The sequence below is a fragment of the Etheostoma spectabile genome, chromosome 1 (genome assembly GCF_008692095.1).
Source record: "Etheostoma spectabile isolate EspeVRDwgs_2016 chromosome 1, UIUC_Espe_1.0, whole genome shotgun sequence".
Taxonomy (NCBI): Eukaryota; Metazoa; Chordata; class Actinopteri; order Perciformes; family Percidae; genus Etheostoma; species Etheostoma spectabile.
In genome coordinates, this window is record NC_045733.1 from 22,446,487 (window position 1) to 22,470,180 (window position 23,694).

The following is a 23,694-nucleotide window of genomic DNA, read 5'->3' on the forward strand; positions in this document are numbered from 1 at the left end:
ATTATCTCTATCACTCTGGAATATTGTCTTCTAAAGGTCTTACTCAATGGGCTAAATCGCATGCACTTAAACATCCCACCCTTCACCTTTTCATATTTCTGATATTGTGAATGCAAGCAGAGAGCCACTGCAGTCTACTTGATCTGACAGACAGCAATCTGTCCACCCTGCTGCGTCTTGCCAACCATGTGGATTGTCTGTTGGACAGCAACTGAGCTGTTAAGCAGAACGGAACAGTGTTTTCTAGCTTGCGCTATCAGTTCTTACATCCATTATGTCTTATAACTTGCAATTCAGCCCTATTCAGGCTTTTATTGAGGTGAAACACATGTCATATAGGCTCATTGAGGCTCATTACGTTAAACCAGGAGACTTTGTTCTAGTGTTAATATTTCTGATCAGTTTGATTTTTGTTATTTGTTTGATGCTATAAAAATGAGTTGAAGCATCATGATTGACAACTCTGATTGACTCGGGATTGGTCAGGGCAGGTTCATGGGCGGGACTTTGATACCGCAACTCCAACACCTGATCACTACTGTGCAGACTCTTACCAGATGGCAGTGACCGTATCTGGGATGTTTTCACTTCACTTTTGTGGGAGGAAGTAAAGATGCATCGTCCATCTTTTCTTTTTACAGTCGATGAGTTAAAGGTATTGGAGCACCGGTCAGGTTTGTGCTTTTATGGCCAAAATGAAAAATGCTGCCCCAGTATGATTTTATTTTGTATTTTTTTATTATTATGCCGGCATGCCGGAACCAAAAGAGGTTTTGGGGGGGTGGGGGGGTGCCGGGGGGTTTCCACCAAGGGGCCCCGGATTGCACGGATGTTGATTGGGGCTCGGTGATTTTGCCCCTCCCGCTTAACGGGGGGAAAATTAGGGGGTATTTCTAAAAAAATCCAAAACGGCCCCCCTAAATTTGTGAAGGGGCCCTAAGCAAAAACGGTCCGTTTTTCCCTTCCTGGCTCCATGTCCAATGCAAAAATTTTTTAAATCCAGCACATCTTTAATAACCTTGCATCTTTTTTAAAATTTTTTTTATAAAAATCTTTTTTCCCCCTGTTTTTGGGGGACATTTAAATACAGGGCCAAATCCCAATTTTCTTTTTTAGGGGGCAAACCCAAAAAGTCATGTAATACTACAGAATAGAAAGAAAAGGGTTTCATTGAAACGCTTCTTACAAAGCTTTTGTAATCCAACGTAAAGGTGACCAAAATCTTGTCATAATGATCAATGTTTTGCTCGTCGGTCGGGCGGGAAATCCCCCGGCCCTCAAAAGCATCCGGGCTCCTTTCACAAGGACACCAAGGTTTCTAGGAAATCTTTTTAAAAATTCATAATAAACTCTTATGCAAACTTTTTTAAAAAATTTAAACAAGGCATTTAAAGGAAAAATCAAAATTTTCCCTAACAGAGGGAAATAGGGAAATCCCGGGAACACACATTAAAAGGCCCACATCATTGCCTTAGCAAAAAGCCTAGGCCCTTGGGGAAGGGAGCTGGCTTTTTTTGCAGCCGCGCTCTCCGCTCCCCGTGCCGTTCATTAGTGGTTTCCCAAAGGGGGTACATTTGGGTTTACCCTTTTCTCGGGGACTTTTCCTTTCAATGAAACATCAACCGGGGGCACCCTGCCCAATTTCAGCGGCTGATCTCCCCCTTGCTCCGGGGGCCCTTTCTGTCTGGGGCCCCCCCGCAAATTTTTTCAGGGGCCCCCGGAAAATGCGCCCCTTCCCCCCCGGAATACATCCCCCGGGGAATCTCCCCGGGAAATTTTCCCCCCCTTGACCCCCCAACCAAAAACATAAATTTGGGTTCCACTTCTCCCCGTTCCCGCGATCCCTTTTCCCGGGCCGTCTGCCCGGGGTTTCGCTGCAACCGGCTAGGGAAAGAAAGGGCCCCCCCCGGGTTTCAACACCTCTGCTGTCAACTTTGGTCTCCTAAAGTCCTCTTCACAAACAAGGGCCCAGCTTTTTCCAGGATCCTAAAGGGGCCGAAAGTTTGGATTTCTTGTCTCACAAAACCGGGCAAAAACCCAGCGATTCTTAGCTAAACGCCTCCCCCCCCCTGGGTTTGTTTTTTCATTCTCATCCCGTGGCTTGGCCGCGGGGGGGTCCGGCTGCTCTTTCGCGAGAATGGAAGATGTTGCCGGGTTGCCACCCCATTTTTTTCCCGTTTAGGGAATGCTTTTTTTTTAAAATTTCCCTGGTCCCTCCCACGGGTTATTGGCCACGGGCTACCCCCCCCCCCCAAACACACAGCGACTTTTAAACAAATTTCCCAAATTCCCTCCCCCCCTTCTCTACCCCTTTTTCCCTAATGTTTTCCCCTTTGGGTGATTTTAATTTCACATTCCCAATAAAAATCTCCCCTCCCCCAAGACTTTTTCCTGCCCGACAGTTGGATTCCTCATATTTTATTTCCCCACACACAAAAAAAGGACATTATGGTTTAATCGGCTGCTTGGTTAAATCCCCCCCAAAATGTTCTGTGATATGTTCACATTTCGGAAATTTTCTTTGTCCTTCAATCTCTTGCCCTCTCTCTGAATAAACCCCTCCGCCAATCTTTTTTCGAAATATAAAAAACCTTAAAATAAGCACCCCTTCCCCCCACATTGAAAATTTCCCTTTTCCCTTTTTTTTTCCCCCCAACCACCTTGTCACCCATTAAAATTCGGGACTTGAAATTTTTCCCCCTTTTCCTTGCCCCTTAAAAACCCGATTGGCCCTTTTTCCCGCTCTCCCCCTTGGGGTTTCCCCTGATTTTCCGCCTCATAAAACCCCCAAGGGTCCCCAAATTTGAACGCCTCTTAAAAAAATGGTTCTCCTTTCAAAAAAAAAGTAAAAAATTTCATCTTTTTCCCTTTATTCTCAATTTCATACCCGAAACCTAAATAAAATTTTATTCGGCCCCTCATTGCCCAACGAAAAAACCCCCAGGTTTTCCTTTTTTTCAGAATCCAAAAAAACCCTTTAACCCCCCGGTTTTCCTCCCTTTCTACTGTACTCAGTTAAAACCTTGTAATTAAAAGGTTTTTTTTTGGGTTTTTTTTTAATGAAAAAATAAACCCCTTTTCCCGCAATTCCATTGCCCCCTTCCCTTCCCCCCACCTTTCCCCCCCCCAAAGGGCCATTTAATTTTTTTTGCTTCAAATCCCCCCACCCCCCCCCAAATTTTCTGATCTCTTTCTAAACCCAAGTCCTAACCTTTTCCCCTTGACCCCCTCCCCACAGCTCGGGCCAAAACCCTCGATTCCCCTCATGCCTTCAAAACCATTTTTCTTTCTTCTTTTCCCCTTGGTATTGCCCCCTCACTTTAAAAACAGAATCCTCCCCCGTTTCAAAAAAAAACCGGGCTCCCCCCCAAACCCAAAACTAAAAAATCTTCGCCTATTCAAACCCCCCCCTTTATTTCTAAAATTTTTGGGAAAAATATGTCTTTTCCAAAACTCCAGCTTTTTTCCCCTTAAATGTCTTTATGAACCTTTCCGTCGGGTTTTCCGCCCCCCTAGACTGAAACTCCCTTAAAAAAATACCAATGACCCTCTCACAGCTGTGTTTCCCATCATTCCCCCTCACCCTCCCGTTTCTCATTTGCGGCTTTGTTTCCCCTTTCTCACCCCATTCTCCTAAATAGACTTTTTCCCCCCCCGGCCCTCCCCCACACCCCCTTGGGAGGGTTCCCTCATATCTTCCACCGCACCCCTTTTTAAAAAACTAAAATTTTCACACCCACCCTTCCCCTTTTACTATGGCGTCCCCCCGGGTTATTTTTTGGGCCCCCCTCCTTTTCTCACCAAACCTCCCCCCCCTTTGGGAAATTTTTTTCCCCAAAATTAAATTCTTTTCATTGTTACCAACCCCCAGCTTTTTTTACCCAGCAAACCCCCCCCTCGCCCCCCCTTGTCCTTACTAATTTGTTTATTTAAAATTAAAAGAGGGTTCACCTAAAAAACTTCCTTAAAAAAAACATTGTAAAACCGAACCCCTTTCCTCTCCCAAACCAATCCACCCTATCCAAAAATCATAGTTTCTCTCAAACCAATGGGCCCAACCCCTTTGGGCTCCCCTTCCCCCTGGGAAAGGGGCCGGGGGTAATTGGGGCCCCTCCCTCTCCTTTCAGTCAAAAAAAATAATATCTCCCGGTTGCAATTTCCCACCACGAAACAAAAAACCGCCTCCGTCCGCCCCTTTAAACCACTCCCCACTGCCTCCACCCTTATCCACAGCCCGTCACCCCCCCTTGGTACTGTAGCTCTCCCTTTTTGGCCTTCCTCAAAAATCCCCCCATAATTTCAACTTTTCAAAACTCAGCACCCGGTTCATAACCAGAACCCCCCCCCTTTTCCTCATAAAACCCCCCGGTTTTTCACCAGCTCCATTGGCCCCCGGTTAAATTTCAGAATCCCAATTTAAAACCCTTTCCCCAACTTTCAAAGCCTCCAAAACCTTTTTGGCCCCTTTCCCATTTTCTTTTCAAAAACTCCAACTTTCCCGGCCCCCCCGCTCCCCTAATCTTCCCCTCCCCCCCCTCACGGGCCCCGGCGAAATCTCACCGGGGGGAGAAAGGCCTTCACCCGCTCTCCCCCCCAGCTCTGGAACTCCCCCCCAAACCCCGACCCCCGGGAAACATCCCCTTTTCCAACCCTTTTTCCCAAAACTAGATTTAAAAACCCATCTTTTCCACCCGTTATCGAAAAATCACTGTTTTTTTTGGGTTTTTTTTGGGTTTTTTTTGGTTTTTTTTGGGTTTTTTTGTTTTTTTTTGTTTTGTTTTTCCATTAACTTTTTGTTCCCATATCTGTCTTTTTTCTCTTTTAAAGGGTTTCCTTGGGGTGTTGGGAAAGGGGGTTTTTAAAAAAAATGTTTTTTTTAATTTTTATTATTTAAAAAAATAGTATTCTCTTTTCTTTTCTTTACAAAAAAAAATCTTTAAAAGAAATCTATTTACTTTGAAAAATGGTTATAACATTTTAAATTTTAAATTTTAAATTTCCCGAATTCCTTTCAGGGAAAAAACCAAGGGTTTCCTGCTTCAAAACAAAGATAAAATTTTTAAAATATATATTAAAAAATTTTTTTTTTTTAAAATTTTTTAGAGGGGTTTATAAAAGTATTTAGTTTGGGTTGGGTTTTTCACTGGTTTCCCCAAAAAAGGGATTTTCCAATCCGGGTTACCCCGGTTTTATTTTACAAAAGTTTCTCAAAAAATTTCAGGAATGTCACATGAAAAGATTAACACGGTATACCCTATATTTTTACTCGGTGTTTTCACAATTGTAAAGTCACAATTGTTAAATTTTCAGTTTAAATTTTTTTTCAGAACTGGGGCTATGCCGATGTTAGCCCCAAGTGGGAAAAAGATAAAAAGACCCTTTGGTTTTTTCCCCCTGAAAACGGTCAACCCTTTTTAAAATTTCCCTTTTTTAAAAAAAGACAACATGGTATAAATTTGGATAAAACCGGGCATTTTATTTTTTTTTTTACAAAGGGCCTTTTTGGTCAAAAAAAAATATTATTCATTCATCTGAAATTCTGTAGATTTTTATATTTTTAAAATATATAAAATATATAAAATTTTTTTTATAAAATTTTATATATATATATAATCTAATTGATTTTTTCTTGCGGGGTTGATTATCAAGCATTATACAAAAAGGAAATTTGGGCGACAAAAAATTTTGGGAAGTTTTGGGGCTTTAGACCCCAAAACAGTTTGTCTGGGGAAATTTTTTAAGGGGACAGGAGAAGGGTTTAAAAATGGGTAGATAAAAACTATTTTTTTTGGACAAGGATTAAAAGTTAGATAAAAACATCCTTTACAAGAGGATAAAATATAAAACTAAGCATTTAACAATATTTCCATTTTAACTTCTAAAAAATGTTTCCCATGTATGGTGAAGTGATTTGATGTTGGGGTTTTAATTCCAAGGCTTTTAAATTAAGGTTTTTGAATAATTTCAAAAAGATTTTTTTTTTTGTTTTTGCTTATTTTCTTTTAGGGGAAGTGTGGGCAAAGCAGGTCCCACTGACATTAACAATTACATTTTTTATCCGATTAAAAGTATAGGAAATTCTGTCACCCCCTTCTCTTTTTCCATTCAGCCTTTGTCATGTTAACTCCCCGGGTTTTGACCCTAACCCAATAACTCACCAAATGCAAAGGGCCTGAAAAGCCGTCCATTTCTCCTGAAGTCATTCCCACCTCGGGGTTATCCCCTTTCGCAGCGTTATTTCTTACCTCCCCTCCACAAGTATCCCCAGTGACTGTACTCTCCCCCCTGTCCATCCCTTTAAAACCCCCCAACACTGCAAGTCTCAATAACTGCTCTGATTAACGGGAAATTTGGTGTATAGGGTAACAGATAAGAGACAGGCAGTCCCGGGGGGCCCCCCCATACCATCCCACCACCGACAGAAAACGGCCCCCAATGGCCAACCTTGGGGTCTTCTATTATCATGATCGGAGATTGGACGCACAAAAACCCACACGTACTTCCCCCCTATGCTAACTGGAGGTGCGAATGCAGGGGGGAATCAAAAAATGTGTGCCCACAGGGCTTGCATTAAGTTTGCCCGCTGTCCAGGACTGGGGTTTTTTTTTGGGGGAAAGGGAAACAATTTACTTGCCCCAGGCAGTAAAAACCAAAACTTTTTGGTACTTTTTTTTTGAATACTGTTACAAAAAAACCAAAAAAAATTAAAAAAAGATAAAGGGGAACTTCTTGGAGCCACCCAAGGCAGGGGGGCGCCCTTGCGTTACCAGGGCTTTATGTTCAACGCATTGCTCATTCGTTATTCTCCAAAACCCCAAGCTACAAAAATGCATGCTTTGCGTTTGCAAGCCCTAATGCTGTCCAGTGAAGTTGGTGGATGTTTTAAGCGTGCGGGGGTTCCCTTTGTGATGATGGATTAGTTTGCGTGTGTCACTTTGCGCCCCGTAGCTAAAAGATCAAAAAGCTTCTGTAATGAAAATACGTAAAAAGGGACCTACAAAACCCCGTCCCCACTGCTCCCAAAATTTTAGCAATAAAACCCCAAAAAAAAGGTTGTCCCTTAAAGGGTTTTTTTGCGAGTTAGAAATCAACAATCATTGAATAAAAAAATTTTGAAAGTTTTCCATTGTTAATTTTTGTAAGACAAAATTTTTATTTTTTATGGATTTCCCAAAAATTTCATTACGAATGTATGCCGAAACCGTTTCTTTGAGATGCCCTGAGATCTCATGAGATCTCATCAACCACATGGGTTGAAAAGTTTTTCTTTTCATGGGGGGCCCAAATTTTTGGGCTTATTAATGTACATTTTATGCACTTTTTTATCCTTTCCCAGCTTCAGGTCAAACTGGTGGTCTCGGTGTTTTTTTTCGGAGTCTTTAAAAAAAAACCAGAGGGGGGGTAGGGCCCCCCCTAAGAGGTTTTTTAATAAACGCTTGGGTGTAAAAATGGGCATTCATTTGTTTCCTCTGTGATACTCCTGCCAGTGTAATTAGGGTTTGACACCCATTAGTGCCTACAAGCCCTGTGAAAGGTCTCTGAAAAAAGTTTCCCCCTGCTTTTTAACTTTTTTAATAAAGTATTCTCCAGTATTGCTCAAGCCTTGCTTGCCCTGGTATTCAGAGTTCAGTTTTTGAATTTTTGAGGCTTTTTTGTAGCTTGCAAAAAGGAAATGTGAGAAGCGTTTGTTTTAAATAATATTTTTTGGGTATAAAGGGTTTTGAAAAAAGCTTTTTCATACCTAAGAACAAAAAGTCGTGCAGGGTTAAACCAGACTGACATTGAAGGGGCAGAAAGAAAAAAGTGAGACTCACCATTTTTTAAATAAAAAACCTACAGAATGTGGCAAATTAAAATAAACGTTTTTTTGTTATTCCTCCACCAAGGGGAAATTTAAAAAGGTTGTTCCTTTTAGCAAAGCTACTAAACTCCATTAGAAAAAAATGAAGGGGTTTAGCTAGTTTAGCAATTTTGGGAATTTGGGTAAAGGAATCATGATCTATAGGAAAAACATAACTCCTTGGAGGTGTTTTTACTTTGTGTCTGTTTTTACAGTTGTATCATGTTAAAATAGATCGTTTTTTAAAAATTTTAACAGTATAAAACGACAGGGCAAAGATAGTGGGGCTAGGTACATGGAAATTTTTATATAAAGTTTTTCATTTATTTTCATAAAATTTAGGCAAGAGCTGCATCTCAATCCGGCAATGGGTTTTCTTTGATTATAAATGATTTATAGATCTGTCTATTTCCAGCACTGACTGTATTACTACTGTATCAACACATGTTTTTCAACTTTACGACTCTGGCTTTTTGTCATCTTACGCCCCCGAACCCAAAGAGCACTTAAAAACGTTGTCTTTTTAGTTTCCAGTTCAAAACAAACTTAATTGCCCCTTGGCTGGTCCAAATTTCCCTGTGAATTTCGCCTTTTTATTTTTGATCGGTATGACTCCTATTCATTAAAAAGTAAATACATTTGCTAAACCTAATTATTTCTTGACCTAAAGACACCATAAGTCAAGTGTCTTTGGCTTTACTGAAGGGGAGTAGCAGATTGGCACATTTCTTTTCTCACCATAAACCCTGAAAGCTTGAAGGGGAACTTCATCCATTAAACACATCAAAGTCTGTTTACAGGTCTTGCGCATAGAGCTGAAATGATGAGTTATCGACAAAAAAAAATGTAATCTGCAACTATTTGAATCATCAAATAATTGTTTTATTCATTGCTGGTTCCAGCTTGTCTAATCTGAGCGTTGGATCCTTTTATGTGTCATACATGATAGTACACCTTATATATTTGGGGTTTGGACTGTTGGGCCAACAAACAAAAACATATGAAGACACTTCCTTGTGGGAAACTAAATTATAAAGCTCCAGATTGTAAAATATTAAAATTTGTATTGCAAAACTATTTATCAAGAAACTAACAGCACATTAATCAATAAAGAAAATAACTGTTAGAGACTATATAATTATTGGTGCATTTCTTTATCAATCTCTGTATCATCTTCAATGAAATGAATGGACCGCAGATGGCCTATAACTAAGAACATTATTAGCTGCATTGAATTACAGTAATAACTGAAACAGAGTCCTTGCTAATGATTAGAGCGGTAAAGATAAATCAATGAATTAATTAGAATGAACTATTAAACTATTTTGATATTCAATTCATCTGTATAAGTATTTTTTTATGATAACACATGTCAGATTCCAGCTTGTTAAATGTGAATATGTTCTAGTTTCTTCTCTCCTCTGTGACTTGTAAACTGATATCTTGAGTTGTGGACAAAACAAGACATTTTTGGACGTCATCTTGGCTTTTTTGGAACACTGATCAACTTTTTTTGACATTTTGCAGACCAAACAGTAACCCCTTAATCGAAAAATAATCAAAACCCTTGCGGAGATTTGTTTATATCAGTGTGTTGTCTGTGTATCGTGGGGGTCTTTTCGGGCTGCCCTTCAGCCAGCTGAAACATCTTTTCTTGCTTTTTGTGCTTTTGTTTTTGGGTTCCTTCCCCCCTTTCCCTGGCTTTCTTCTGGGGTTTTGGTGTCAAAGTTTGGGTGCCTTCCTGGTATGTGTACCCCTTTTCTGTATTTCATCTAGACCCTGTTTTGAAAAAAATTTTTGTGGTTTCTTAAAAAAAAATAAAAAAAACCCAAAAATTGGATAAAAACAAAAATTTGAAAAATTCTTAAAAAAGCTTTAAAGAAGCCTACAACCTATTGATTCGCCTGTGCTTTTCTTTCCAAATTCAATTCAAAATGTCTGCTGAAAAAAATTTTTTTTATTTTTTGGAAAAGGGTTTTTTTCATTTTCAGCCCAAAACAAAAAAGTGTGTCCCTTTTTCCCAGGGAAAATTGAAAATTTGTTCCAAATTAAACCCCAGTTTGATTTTTTTTGTGATCATAAAAAACCCCCAAACCCTTTAGGGGATTTTTTTTTTAATCGGGGTTTCCCTTTTTAGGATTTCTGGACTCTACCAAAAACTGCTTGTGCCCGGAACAAGTTTCCCAAAAAGCCTGTGAGAAATTAAACATGCACTGAAGAGGGTTTGGACTTGCAACCTTTGGGGGAAATTTAGGTTTTTGGGGAAAAAAAAAACAGCCTTCGGACCCTTTGTCAAAATTGCCGGCCAACTTTTGTTAGGGTTGCAACTACATTAATGCAGAATGCTTTGGGGGTGGGGGAAAGGGCCCCAAAGCACCAAGCTGTTCTCCCTAGGGTTTTTTATTAGCCACTAATCCACTGATGATGTTATTAGGTGTGTGTGGTGTGTGTGTGTGGTGTGTGTGTGTGTGTGTGTGGTGTGGTGTGTGTGCATTTTGGCACAGTGCTCTGTATAGTAGCCCAGTGATTTATTATCTGGCTAATGCTGTCCCTTCTTCCCCAAAGCTGCATTGTCCTTTTGCCAATTAATTCTGAATCTGTTACGACCACTGGGAGGAGGAGAAAGAGAGAAAGAGAGAGAGAGAAATGCATTGGTTGAATCCCGGAGTCAAGTGTAGTGCTATTTTTTTGTGCCTAGTTAATCTGACTCTTGTCATCTTTTGATGTCCACTTATGTTTTTCTTTCTAATAGGGATGCACAATATACTGGCAAACATGTCTGTTGCTAAAGATTCTGCTCTCCTCCTAAGAAAGTTCTATCTTTCATCATTTACAGTCTCGCTACTTGCATTTTGGTATTAAATCCAGAGAATGCAAAACCTGAAGATGGAGAATATTGATCATCTGGACTTATATGGACATCAGTACATAAGCGTAGCACAATTACAGTGATACCATTTTGTGATCTAACCATGCTGAATAGGAATCCAACATTTTCTACCAAAACAGGTACCAAAACGGCAGCATATTTTGTGTGTGTGTGTGTGTGTGTGTGCATGTGTGCACTGATGAGGTCTCTGTGGGACCTTAGTGTGTCTTACCAGTGTCAGTATGATTGCTGTTTACGACGGGTGCAGACAGCGCAGCACTGATTATAATTACTAGTTGAGATGCAGAGAAGGGCTCCTCTCAGTTTATTCTTGATCATATTTCTGTCGTCTGTTGTCCACATGACACATTCAGGAAAGATATGCAGGGTGATGTCAGTCGAAAAGAAGACAGCGTAACTGAATAATACTTGATCGCTTTAGCATTGTTAACATACTATTTTTCTGTTTGTTTTGGGTAGCAAAAATAATATTACCATCAAATGCTTTAATTTGAATCTCTAAAATTGGAAATTCATGCTGGGGTTTGATTTTTAGGTGTCAAAACATCTGTTTTGCTATTTCTTAACCATTTGTTGCACAAAACTCTCCACCAGGACTGTTTCCCCACCTTATCGGCTTGTCATTAACACTGCAGTGCTCTCCCTTCTCATTATTGAAGCCTCTGTTTACAGGCTTGTGGCGATGCACAATGTGCGATAACTGCCAAAAAAATCTATGTTCAAATCTACGTTCATCAAGTAGTTTTGTTTTGTCATGCTTCATGTGTGCAATACACATTACACTTTGTAAGAAAAAAATTGTGGCAGAGAATCTTGATATCAATTCTAAGCTAAAAAACGTGATGCATATTTTTCCCTGAATCGTGCAGGCCCAGTTTGAAGCAAATGTTTGGTTTTCTCCAGGGAAGTATTACTTTGACTTATTATTCTTGAGAAAAATCCCTGCACAGCAGTAGGTTTTAGACCAATGCAAACGTCTCCCTTCCTCTTCTTGTTGCCACTTGTTATCATATATTATGTATTTTTGCTGCTACCTCAACCACCTGCTGGAATGATAGTCTGTTTGCCTGGGCAACACAGCTGGTTGGAGTAAAACAGTAGGCTATTGCTGGCTGACTGTCACATAGTTTGCTCTGCTGGAAATGTCTTTTGTGCTGACCGAGAAGAACAGAGTGTTGCTTTGCACGGAGACAAACAAGACAAAAAAGGGAGAAAAAACTCTGTTTTGTTGAATTTTGGAGGGAAAATTAACATAGCAAGCGCAAAACCTCATTCACTTTCTGTCTACATCTGTCACCGAGCCATTAAGTGTGTCTGTATGTGACAAGGATGCTTGAAACATTCTTCTAAGATAGAAACAGATAATACCAACAGGAACATATACAGCATGCGGCTTGTTTGTGCGTTTATCATAACCTGTGCTTCCATTTGCTTCATGACTAAATGTTGCTAATGCAGCTGCTAACGCTAGTAAATGTGTCTAGTAGAGAAATTTTGGAAACCTCAAATGTTGCTGATCCTTCCCAAATTTACAAGCAGTAGGGGTGCACAATTCACAAAATGTCACCATTTGATTCAATATTGATTTTCATTTTTTCAGGCTCAAGAGTCAATATCGATTTTCGATTCAATCAATTCTCAATTAACGAAACAACTCACAGTATGTAAATGAAGTTACTTTTCCCATGTGATAGTATACACAATTACAAAATGAAAAAAAAAACAAATGATTTTTTTTTTTGAGTTCTATGAATTGATTTTGAATCTGTAAAGCTTGCACCACAATGTGAATCGATTTTTTTTTTCTTTCTTCTTTTTTTGCAGACCCCTAACAAGCATATTGTTTGATATCATGTAACTGAACATGCCGTATTGTGTTTAAGTGTGAGATGTACACAAGGCTCTGCAAAAAAAGATAGTAGGTCTTTCTTTGCAAGCTTAGGGATTTTCACTGTAAGCATACACGGGTTTTTTTCTTAACCCTCATGATGTCCTCGGGTCAAATTAACCCGTTTTCCTGTATCAATGTTCTTTTAAATACCAAATTGTTATAACCCTTTATATATAAAGGGTTATAATACTTTCATTAATTTTGAGGCGTCTTATTCAATTTTATAGCATTTGAAAAATAAATTGAAGATGTTTTGAAATAGTATTGAGTAAAAGTTGACATATTCCAGTCTATGATTATCCATCAACATACATTCCTTTAATTTTTGTCTAAATAATTCCCAATTTCAGATTTTCTTACTCAAACATTATGTATAATTTCGTATAAATGAGGTTTATTGACCATAAATTCCAAAAATTACTGAATTCTTAGATTGATTCTAAGAGGCATCGCAATTTTTTATAGAACATTTCAATGCTTGAAGTTAATAATTGATTATAAAAAAAAATAAAAATGGGATAATGGACAACAACTTAGAGTTTAGGCAAGAGTGCAGACAAAACCCACAAATCAATGGTCAAAAACAAAAAACACAAACACATGATCTGATAAGACATATAGGCAAAACACATATAGGCTGGTTATCCTACTTTATCACGTGACATCTGACCACCTCATGTTTCATGTTCTCCTCCTTTAAACATGACTGGGCCTCTGACATGGAAGATCACTGTGAGGGGAGGTGACTCAGCATGTTTAAGGCTTAACCATGGTATGACTACCAATAAAAACCCCAGTAGACAAAGAGATTTCATTAAAAATTATGTGACAAATACTATATATGTCAAAATATAACAAACTCAGATTTATAAGTATATTTTTTAAACAGGCATGGGAATGTACATAAACAATTGTTGCATCAAGATGCATTAATAATTGGTTTAGAATCGAATGGTTGGCCTCTGAATCAAATCGTGAGGTGCCCAGGGATTCCCACCCCTGCTAAACTGACATCTTCTCAATTCTTTTCCTTTTCCAGGTCCAGAGTGGTACTTGGTCAGAGTGGAGCTGACTGTGATGGATGTAAATGACAACATCCCAGAATGGACCATGGTTCCTGCTCCCTACCTGGCTGTGGTGTCCCCTGATGCCCCTGCGGGCTCGCTGGTCTACAAGCTCCACGCTCAGGACGGGGACGAAGGCAACAACGGTGAAGTGGAGTACTTCCTGTCTGATGGTAGGTTGTTATTTTTTCTCTCCTGCATTTACCGTCTTTTAACATTTTATTCATAAGATGCCTTCCTTTTTAGAATTCTGTTTTCCAAACTCCTTGCCTCGACATTAAAGCGGAGCGCTCGCCAAAATGTAACCTAGGGTCTTTTTGTGAATGTACCTGAGTCAAACTTTCGTTTAATGACAGAAACTCCACTTTTAAGATGTGCCGTGTTCTGGTTTTTGGGTCAAATGGCCTTTTGAATGGTGTGAGTGCTAGGGGCACTTTAAGGTAGGTGAAAGGATCCTGGTGTTGTGCACGTTGTTGTTAAATGTTGAAGTATGTGACAAACTATATTTAACCCTGTGAAAAGCACATCACTTGGTTTTAAATGAAAACCTAAAGATGTATGTGACATGAGGGGCTCAAGTTTAGGAAATGCACTTGCATCCACAACATTTTTAGAGTTTGTTAAAGGACTGAAGTCAGTAAATTGATTTATATAAAATGAGGGAATTAAAACAATATTTTGCCGTTTTTAGATAAGTGTTTCATCATTGGTGTGTATAATGCAGAGGGAATAAATGTATCATGGTCAAAAGCTTTGTTATTTTTATATTGTGATGCAGAATCAAATATGTTCATGTTGCTCCTTGAAACTTGAGTCTCTACTGAGCCAGTCATTTTTTTTTCATGCACACAGTTATTTTCCAGTGTAATGCAATTCATTTCTCCACTACGCAAAATAATTGGTTTTCTTATTGTTTGCCATGTAATGATTTATTGTGCCCATTTTGGAATCTGCTAAAATCTCTGTCTATAAAGAGAATGTCTTCCAATTTTCCCCATGGGATGGACAGAAAATGGATTGACAATAGAAATTACATGAAAACATAAACATTTATGTTAGAGTCTCTACTAGAAAGCAGGATTGGGTGTGAACCTCCTCAATGGGATGCCTTCTATCGCACAGTCCAAAGTTACATTGCATTTACAAAAGTTTGGATAACCTGTTCAATTTTCATGAATATTTAACATCACAGTTCCAGTCTGTCTTTCCTCTTTGCATTACACATCTCAACAGTTTGGAAAACTGACTGTCCAGTCATTTTTCGCACTTTAGTGGCACAAGCTCAGCATGCATTTACAATATTTTTGACAGCTCTTAAAGGCAGCACTTTTTCCAGAGCCTATTGCCTTGTAGTCCATTGCACTGCTTGACTCTGAGCCGTAACCTAGGGAGTTTCCTTTCTTTCCTCTTGAGCTGAAAGCATGAAACAAAAGAAAGAAGTCTGCAAGAAAAGGTTCAACTCACATCATGGCAAAACCGTTTGCATCTCTAGTAGTTTATCTTCTTGTTATTTTAGTAAGGTACACTCTAAGTACCAATCTTTTGTACTCGTTTATGATTTAATTACATCTACAGCTCTCTTAAAACGTCAACCATTACTTTTCAGTGTTCTCAATGCTACCTTCGAATTACTTCTTAAAGGTCCAGTGACATGCTGCTTTTTGGATGCTTTTATATAGACCGTAGTGGTCCCCTAATACTGTACCTGAATTCTCTTTTATATAGACCTTAGTGGTCCCCTAATACTGTACCTGAATTCTCTTTTATATAGACCTTAGTGGTCCCCTAATACTGTACCTGAATTCTCTTTTATATAGGCCTTAGTGGTCCCCTACTACTGTATCTGAAGTCTCTTTTATGTAGACCTTAGTGGTCCCCTAATACTGTATCTTAAGTCTCTTTTATATAGACCTTAGTGGTCCCCTAATACTGTATCTGAAATCTCTTTCATATAGACCTTAGTGGTCCTTAATACTGTATCTGAAGTCTCTTTCCCAAAATTCAGCCTTGGTGCAGAATTACAGCCACTAGAGCCAGTCCCACAATGAGCTTTCCTTAGCTTTAAATGCTATTGAACAGGAGAGGGTGGAGGCTGGGGGGTGTGGCCTTGACCAACTGTCATGCTTTGCTCATTTGAAAGCAATGATATCTCTCTCTCATGGGTGAGCCAAATTCATTGGGTGAGCGAAGCAGAGAAAGGGGAGGTAACCTTGCGCATTATGAATACATAAAGGGAAGATTGCAGATCGGCTTTCAAAGACAGAGCAGGATACCCAGGGCTCGGTTTACACCTATTGCCATTTCTAGCCACTGGGGGGCCATAGGCAGGTTGGGGCAACATATTAATGTTAAAAAACTCCATAAAGTGACATTTTCATGCTATGGGACATTTAAGGTATTGTCTGCCTCGCAAACATATTCATATTCATTTTATGTTCTACTGTTATCTCTGTATTGTCTGTATTAAGATAAATATATTGTCTTTTATCTAACCAATCCAAAAATTGTGTGCAATGATGCATTAAAACTTATGCAGATGTAGGCCTGGCAAATGTTGGAAACTTGGAAATGTGTAAAAGAACAAACTGCGTTAGTGTTGGACTTTGAAACCAGCGATATATTTTCAGGATTCAACAATAATGATTGGCTGATGGTAAGTAAAATGCCAGGTTGGGCAAGTAAATACAACAACCCACTTGCCCATTTTTGTGTTTAAAAAATGTTGATGAAACAGCTACAATGTTTTGCAAAGTTTTCCATAACTTTGAGTCTAAAGCAGATAAAAGTGGATCATTTAAAAAAACTTTTTTTTTTTTACCTGCCCAACCTGGCAAAGTGAAAAAATAACCTTAAAGTTGAACCATGATCTTTAGTAAAAGTGAAAATGGTACTCCAATCAGTACACATATTGCTTTTCTCTGCAGGTGGTGATGGTCGTTTTGAAGTGGACAGGAAGAACGGCCAGGTGCGAACTACAGGCCTTCCCCTGCAGCGGGACAGGGAGTACCTGCTGACAGTGGTGGCTGCCGACCGGCTGGGCAGCCGCAGCGCCCCTGTCGTGGTCTCTGTGGTGGCTGGAGCCCGGCCACCACAATTCACCAATGCTTCCTTCACCATTGCCATACCGGAAAACACCCCTGAAGGACAGCCGTGAGTTTACACTTACAGCACACTCAGGGATACAAAACCTCAAAAGCGCCTGGTTTTATTTCAGGAATTACCTTCACAATACCTATGTTGGCTCTGTAACTCTGTATACACCTCACAGATTCACACACATCTGTGGACACGTATATTTCTTCTAGACATTGTCTTGCTGCTACAGACCTGATCGATAGCCAGACTAGTCAGATTTAATTACATGTATTATATGTTTGAAAAGATGAATTCATCATAGACATTTGATGTGCACGTATTATTTCTCACATACACACTGTAGGACTGTAATGATACACCACACCTATGATTCGGTTCGTATCACGATTTTTGACTCACAATTCGATACAAAACTTGTTTTTTCTCGGGGGGTAATTCCTCAGTAAACGTAATACAACATTTTTCTGCCACAAGGCATCGTTTTGTCATTGATTACATCCCACTTTGCTACACAGTAATACAGAGACCGTATTTATTGATATTGATTGACTTCACTAGCGATTGATCCAACACCAAAGATTCTTTTGTACCTTTAAACAATGTTTCCAAAATCATTTCAGTTGTTCATGAGACATAAGAATAATTGTAATGGTAACAGTAATTGACAATTCCGCTCCCAACATTTTTTTTTAGTATGATTGTTTTCACCACATCTCTGGGCTAACCCACAAATTCAACAGTAATGTTAGTAACTGTATAGATAAACGACTAATCTAATAGTAATTTAGCTAGCTAGCACACCCCTGTCTCTCTGCCTCAGTCTCCCGGCGCTGCAAGGCTTCAGTTGGCATGAGAGCTGACAACAGCCCCTGGGACACATCCATTCCACAGTCAGCCCCCAGCCAGCTAGCAGCCATCCACTATCATTACAGCCCTGGGGACACATCTACAGTCAGCCCCCAGCCAGCTAGCAACCATCCACTATAATTAGAGCCCCGGTCCAGGGACACATCCACAGTCAGCCCCCAACCGGCCAGCGACCCTCCCGGTCAGCACTTAACTCCGGTGCTAAGGACGCTAACGGCAGTTTACTGAACTGCCCAGACACCCGAGTCAAACAGCGGTCACTCGTAACGTTAGCTACACCTCCGTTAGCATTACCAGTGCCCCCTCTTTTGCTTTGATTTGTCTTTGCAGTTAGCTAAATTTACCAGACAAAACAGGAATATGCACCAAAAGGACTACTATTAGTATGTGAGATGTGGTAGCACTGGATCTGGACGAGAAGGATAACTCAGGAGTTGGAAGGCATGTGTCGCGATTCTCCCTTTTCCCACTGCGACACAGGTTTGTGGAGCTGGGGGTCGAGATTTCAGTTTTATTTTCCATATCGTTACAGCCCTAATACACTAATAATTCATGTTTTATAGACCGCTACATTGATGATGTGCAGCACATGAGTAAAAGCACTGATGCAGTGGGCTGTGATGGATGTAATGCTTGGTTTTTACACTATTGATATGAGATCATATTGTATGAGTGTGATATACGATTAAATATGCAGGTCACACAAGCCTGCATGCCTTCACACATTAAACTGCGTAGGCCTGTGCATCCTTACACACACATAAGCACTCACATCCTCAGGCATGAGTAAAGTGGTACAGTTATGACTAGCGTCCTTGAATTGGTCTCATTATCTTCCTCTACTTTCTTCTTTTATTTGACTGACACGTTTGGTAAACCAATACAGTGGTTATTCCAGTCTTGCTGTTTACTCTGATTTCATCAGGGAAACTGTGCAAGTGTTAGATACCGCGTCTAATGAATAACCAGCAACAGCTAAACTCTCCCCCTTAGGTTTCTCCCTCATAGGTTGACTTTACTCTACTATTCTTCTCTAGTCTTAACTTCACTTCTACTCTATTCTTCTCTATTCTTCTTTTGCTGTTCTTAAATTTAAGATGCTCCATAATGTCTTAGTCATATTTCAATCCTTTATTAGATTAGATTAGATTCAACTTTATTGTCATTACACATGTACAGGTACAAGGCAACGAGATGCAGTTTGGGTCTAACCAGAAGTTAGTTAGTTAGTTACTTAGCAGTAAGTGCAGGATTTACAATGGTTTCATAAGTGCAGGATGGATATGTACTGAATAAATATAGAAATGAATACTATTATAAACGAATTTTACATAATATATATATATATATATATATATATATATATATATATATATATATAAAATAAGTTGGGCTAAAATGAGCAGTATAACAATGGATTTAAAGGTAGTACAAATAAAGTTTGGGCAGAAGCTATCAAAATTAAAGTGCAGTGGAAAGTAATTGCATATTACAGTTAAAATACGGTATTGCAGATGTATATGTAAACAATTGGAACTGTGAATAAAGAGTCAGCAGTGCAAATTGAAATACCAGTCAAGGTAAGTAATGCAAGATCAGATTATGGATGTACGGAACCCTTCCTTGCCGTTCCAGTCAATGTTACACATACATACTCAACTCAAATCTTATCCCCATTCCACTTAACTATATTTTGCCCAACTCTTCTCTTTTCTCTACTGAAATTGAGTCTACTTCATTCTAATCTATTAACGCCCAGTCTAAACTGTATATGCAACATTGCTCATTTCCATTTGCCCGTCTGTAGTAAACCTCGGCAACCCCTCTATTTTTTTGGCCTTTTCCCACCGAAAAATGAAACCAACCCCAAATTTAACATGCATTTTGGGGGCCCCCAAGCTCAGGGGGTTTTTTTCCCCGGTACCTACTCTCAGAAAATGGAATAAAACCCCAAGCAAAAAAAATGAAAATTAATAATGCGGGGAATTTTTTTAGCAAATAACTGAATGGGAATTGGGTTTTTGATCGGAGTGAAATTTGTCAGGGCAAAAATTTTCACTACGCCATATCCACTTCTTCTCCCCAAACCTTTTCTGCCTTTCAGTAAATGGTGTACCTCTGTGTCTCCCCAGTTTCCTTTTACCCCGGCCGTGTCCTTCCAAAAAACCAATCCCCCACCCTTCTATAAACCCCCGCACCCTCTTCTCCTTTTCACAAGACTGGGACTCACCTGACCCCCCTATCGACTATGGACCGCCCCACATCGTTATTTTGCTATTGGCCCCCGACCCAGCAAAAGGCTGGCCAGCTGAGCATCCCGCGGGGTTTTTTGGGGTTTTATTTTGGTGTTTTTTTGTGTGTGTGTGTGTGTGTGTTTTGGTGTGGTGTGTGGTGTGTGTGTGGTGTGGTGTGTGTGTGGTGTGTGTGTGTGTGTGTGTGTTTTGGGGTGTGGGGTGTAAACCTCCCCAAACAAAACTAATGGGTTTCCAGTTTCCGAAAGCTTGGTTTTTTTAAAAAATGTTTGCCCTTTAGGGGCAGACTTAATTTGTGTACGTTTTTTTCAATGTTACGTGATTCAAAAAGGTTGTAGGGGCCCTTTTTAAATAAGAGGATGTGGGGAAGCCCTTGGGGTTTTCCCACAAGATAAAAACAGCGCCCTTCGGGGAAAAATTTTTTTTGACCTCCATCCCCCTGTCATCCTCCCCCAATTTTAAATAAAACATATTGCGTAAATAAAAAACCAAACAATCCAGGAACCAAACTTTTTCCTTTGAAACAATTAGTTTCCATTTAAAAATCTTTAGGAGCCCGGGGCTGGATTTTGGGGTGTGTTTTTAAACTCCAAGTCAAATTTCCACGTCTAAATTAAAAGACTTGAGGGCTTCAAAACCGAAGCGTTTTTCCTACAAGGTTGTACCCCCTAGGCAAACAACTTTTGGGAAAAGTCTTAAAAATGCCCGGGTTTCTACTAGTGAAATTATTTAATTTCACTTGTTTGTCATGTGGCTTTGCTGTCTTTGATTTGCTGCATTTGAAGCGGTTGTTACTGCTTGGGCGGTATTTGTAGAAAACCAGTCAGTGTTTTGGTTTGGAAGACAGCAGTTGAATTGTGGTGAGCTGTGGTGATTGTGATATATCTTCCAGACAATAAAGTAACCACACATGGTCATAAAATTCCAGTCTACTCTGAAACTTCCTTGATCTTGTAATGCATTTAAGCTGCTAACATGCTGGATGGAATTTGATTGATTTATAGTTACTTTTAAAACGAAGGTTTGGTTTTAGGGCATCTTGATTGGTCTCTTTTTTTGTTGAACGGGAGGCATTTTTAACCCATTAGTGCTACATGGGTTGTTATAGGATGCCTTTAAACTGAATTTATTGTAAAGTAGCATTGAAATCCTGAACCTAAAAGACAACTGTACATGTCCGGTTTTAGCCTGAGAGTATGTCTACAGTAGTAGTTGTCTACAGTCAAACCCAAATAGACTTGTCTGTCTGGGATGACTGCTTTGGAATTCCTAAGGACTTCTTCATGTTGTCAGGAAGTGAGAACACAGCGGCTGAGCGCTGCAGGCTTCGATGCATCTGGTCTGGTTTCTACTTTACTCTGGTCCGGGGCTAAAACATGTCCCGCTGAACCAAACTGTCCTCAACTGCTCCACTCTGGGCCCCTGTGGACTACAGAGCACTACGAGGCGAGAGAAAAAGAGAGAGAGAGAGGGAGATTAATAGTGAGAAGAAAAATAAATAAATAAATGGAATAAATAAATGGGCAGGGAGTTGGTATGTGCCCTTGACTGCCCACACGCCTGCCCTGGGTGGCCTGCTTCCTCAGCCCTATGCTTGACTCTGGAGCCTGCACAATCTTTTTAAACATCCTCACGGACAGTCCAGTCAGTGCTAAAAAGTAGAGCTTTACAATTGCTCTGAGCTTTATATTCGCTTTTATGCCCCTGTATGTGCTCTTTGCTGACTCTTGAACAGAATACCGGTATTGATCATTACTTCAAATAGGAACAATGGAGAAGATAATGGAGGGTTGAATGGCTACAAAAAATCTTAAGTGGTTTATAATGCATGGTGGTGACAAGGCACGATACACACTCCACATCCAACTGTTAAAATATTCATGCTAATAACATCTCTAATGTTAAAAATAATCTACATAGTATCTTTTTTAGATGTTTTCTTGCTCAACTGGCTTGTAAATTGAACATGAATTTGACACCCAAATCATCAATTACACATTGTACAACAACATATTATCAGTTAGAATATTCTTTGGTCTAATGAGATTATTTTTTTAGAATATCAAAAATGGTTAATATCTGACGAATGAAAATGTGAATGGCACCCTGGACGATGTGGTGCTTTTAATCCAGCTCTGTGTCATGGCAGTGTGGGCAGTGTGTTAAGATAAACAGTGTTTGGCTCCTGTCCGTGGCGTCAGCGCACTGAGCTCCTCGTGGAGTGGAGCAGTGGAGGTCAGTAGAGATCCGCCAGGTGTTGTCAGAGCTCCGTTCACTGGCGCGATCGAGGGAAGCCGTAACTTCAATTTTATTTATAGCGCCGAATAAACAACGTTATCTCATGCGTTTTTTAAAAAGCAAGGTCTAACGACTTGAATGTGATTGCAACCCAACGATGTGTTTAACCAAAGCTAGCACTGGCACAGTGGGGAAATTTTTAAGAAAGTTGGAAACCTCACAGAACCAGGCTCGGGGGGGGGTCTGCGTGGAGCAGTGGGGGTGAGAGATCGCGAGGGTTGTAGCAGAGCGTTGATGCGGCAATGGTGGAAGGTAGGAGACGGGCAAATTGAAAGATACGGCCAAATAAGAAGATTATTCAGGTTTATAGAGAGGTTAACATACTCTGGGATGGTTGTTTAAGAAGCAAGAATTTCAAGAGAGCAAGCACTAGGGAAGTCCCAAGCAGCTTGCTTTAAGAGCGAACAAACTCAGCAGGATCTCCTGGGTCGGGCTACTCCCTTTACCGTAGGACGAAAGAAAGATGAAATGGGCCATTATGTGAACCCAGAAGCCACGGAAAATGAGAGAGGGTAATGAGAGAGCAGATAGAAGGCTTTCAGACAGTCAACTTAGTTAAGGCTTTTATTACAGATAATGATACGCATTCACAACATTGACACTGGGACGGGGGACGGTGCCAGTTGATCAGGAAGTAACATCAAGTTAGCCTTAGCAGCAACTGGGGGCATGGTCAGGTCTCGGTCTGCCCTAGCATACTTACAAAGACGATCTAAGGCAGGAAGTGACACCATCCATAGGCAGCAGCCCACCAAGAGACACAGCCGGTTAAAATCTGCAATCCCTTAAGGCAAGGACCTTAACTGAAATAGGACAGGGGGCCCCTACTAAATATTGTATGAAGTAAGTTGCATAATAAACTGCCTACTATTTGTTTGCGTTCTTTTACAAATCATGTTTTCATGTTAAACATACATTGTGAACCCTTAGGGTGAACTGTGTATGTGGATGGCCCTTAGTGACTACCTTATCTATTGGCCAGTAAGCAGTGGAGATTTATGGTTGCTAAAAATATGTTGGATTCATGTTAAGTCTTTTTAAGTTTTGAAAAAAACCTTATTAACAATAATTTGGAGACGCCCTGCACTGACTCTGAGGACCCCCTAGGGACCCTGAACCCCCTGTTGACGATCCCTGCCTTAAAGCATTCTATTTTCCCGTGAGAGTAGGGAAATTACATTAATTTGTTTGCCAAAGGATACTAGAAATAAATGGCACTTTTTCAATTTGCGTAGCTGTCCATTTTTGCTTTTGATTTTATTCTGCTTCTTAGAAATCTGTCTCCGTCTGCCAAAATAGCAAACACAGGTGGAGTTTTTGTGTGAACTGGAGTCACTGAGCATGACTTTAATTTGCAGGTATTTTCCAAGTTTCTCCCTCCAGGAGTGATAGCTCACTGGCACCATTAGCTACCTAACCAGCCTGCGACCTGCCTGCAGCTGCCCCAAGTGTGTGTGTGTCTTTGTGTGTGTCTGTGCACAAAACTGTGTGCATGT

The 23,694-nt window shown here is 40.1% G+C and overlaps 1 protein-coding gene across 1 annotated transcript in view; it reads left to right on the top strand.

Annotated features, from left to right (window-relative positions):
• LOC116692225 (neural-cadherin-like) overlaps positions 1-23,694 on the top strand; it is a 347,629-nt gene that overhangs the window by 78,007 nt on the left and 245,928 nt on the right. The window contains 3 exon segments of the mRNA XM_032520340.1: positions 13,661-13,858; positions 16,610-16,835; positions 19,781-19,972. Of these exon segments, the coding sequence (XP_032376231.1) occupies positions 13,661-13,858; positions 16,610-16,835; positions 19,781-19,972 (616 nt within the window).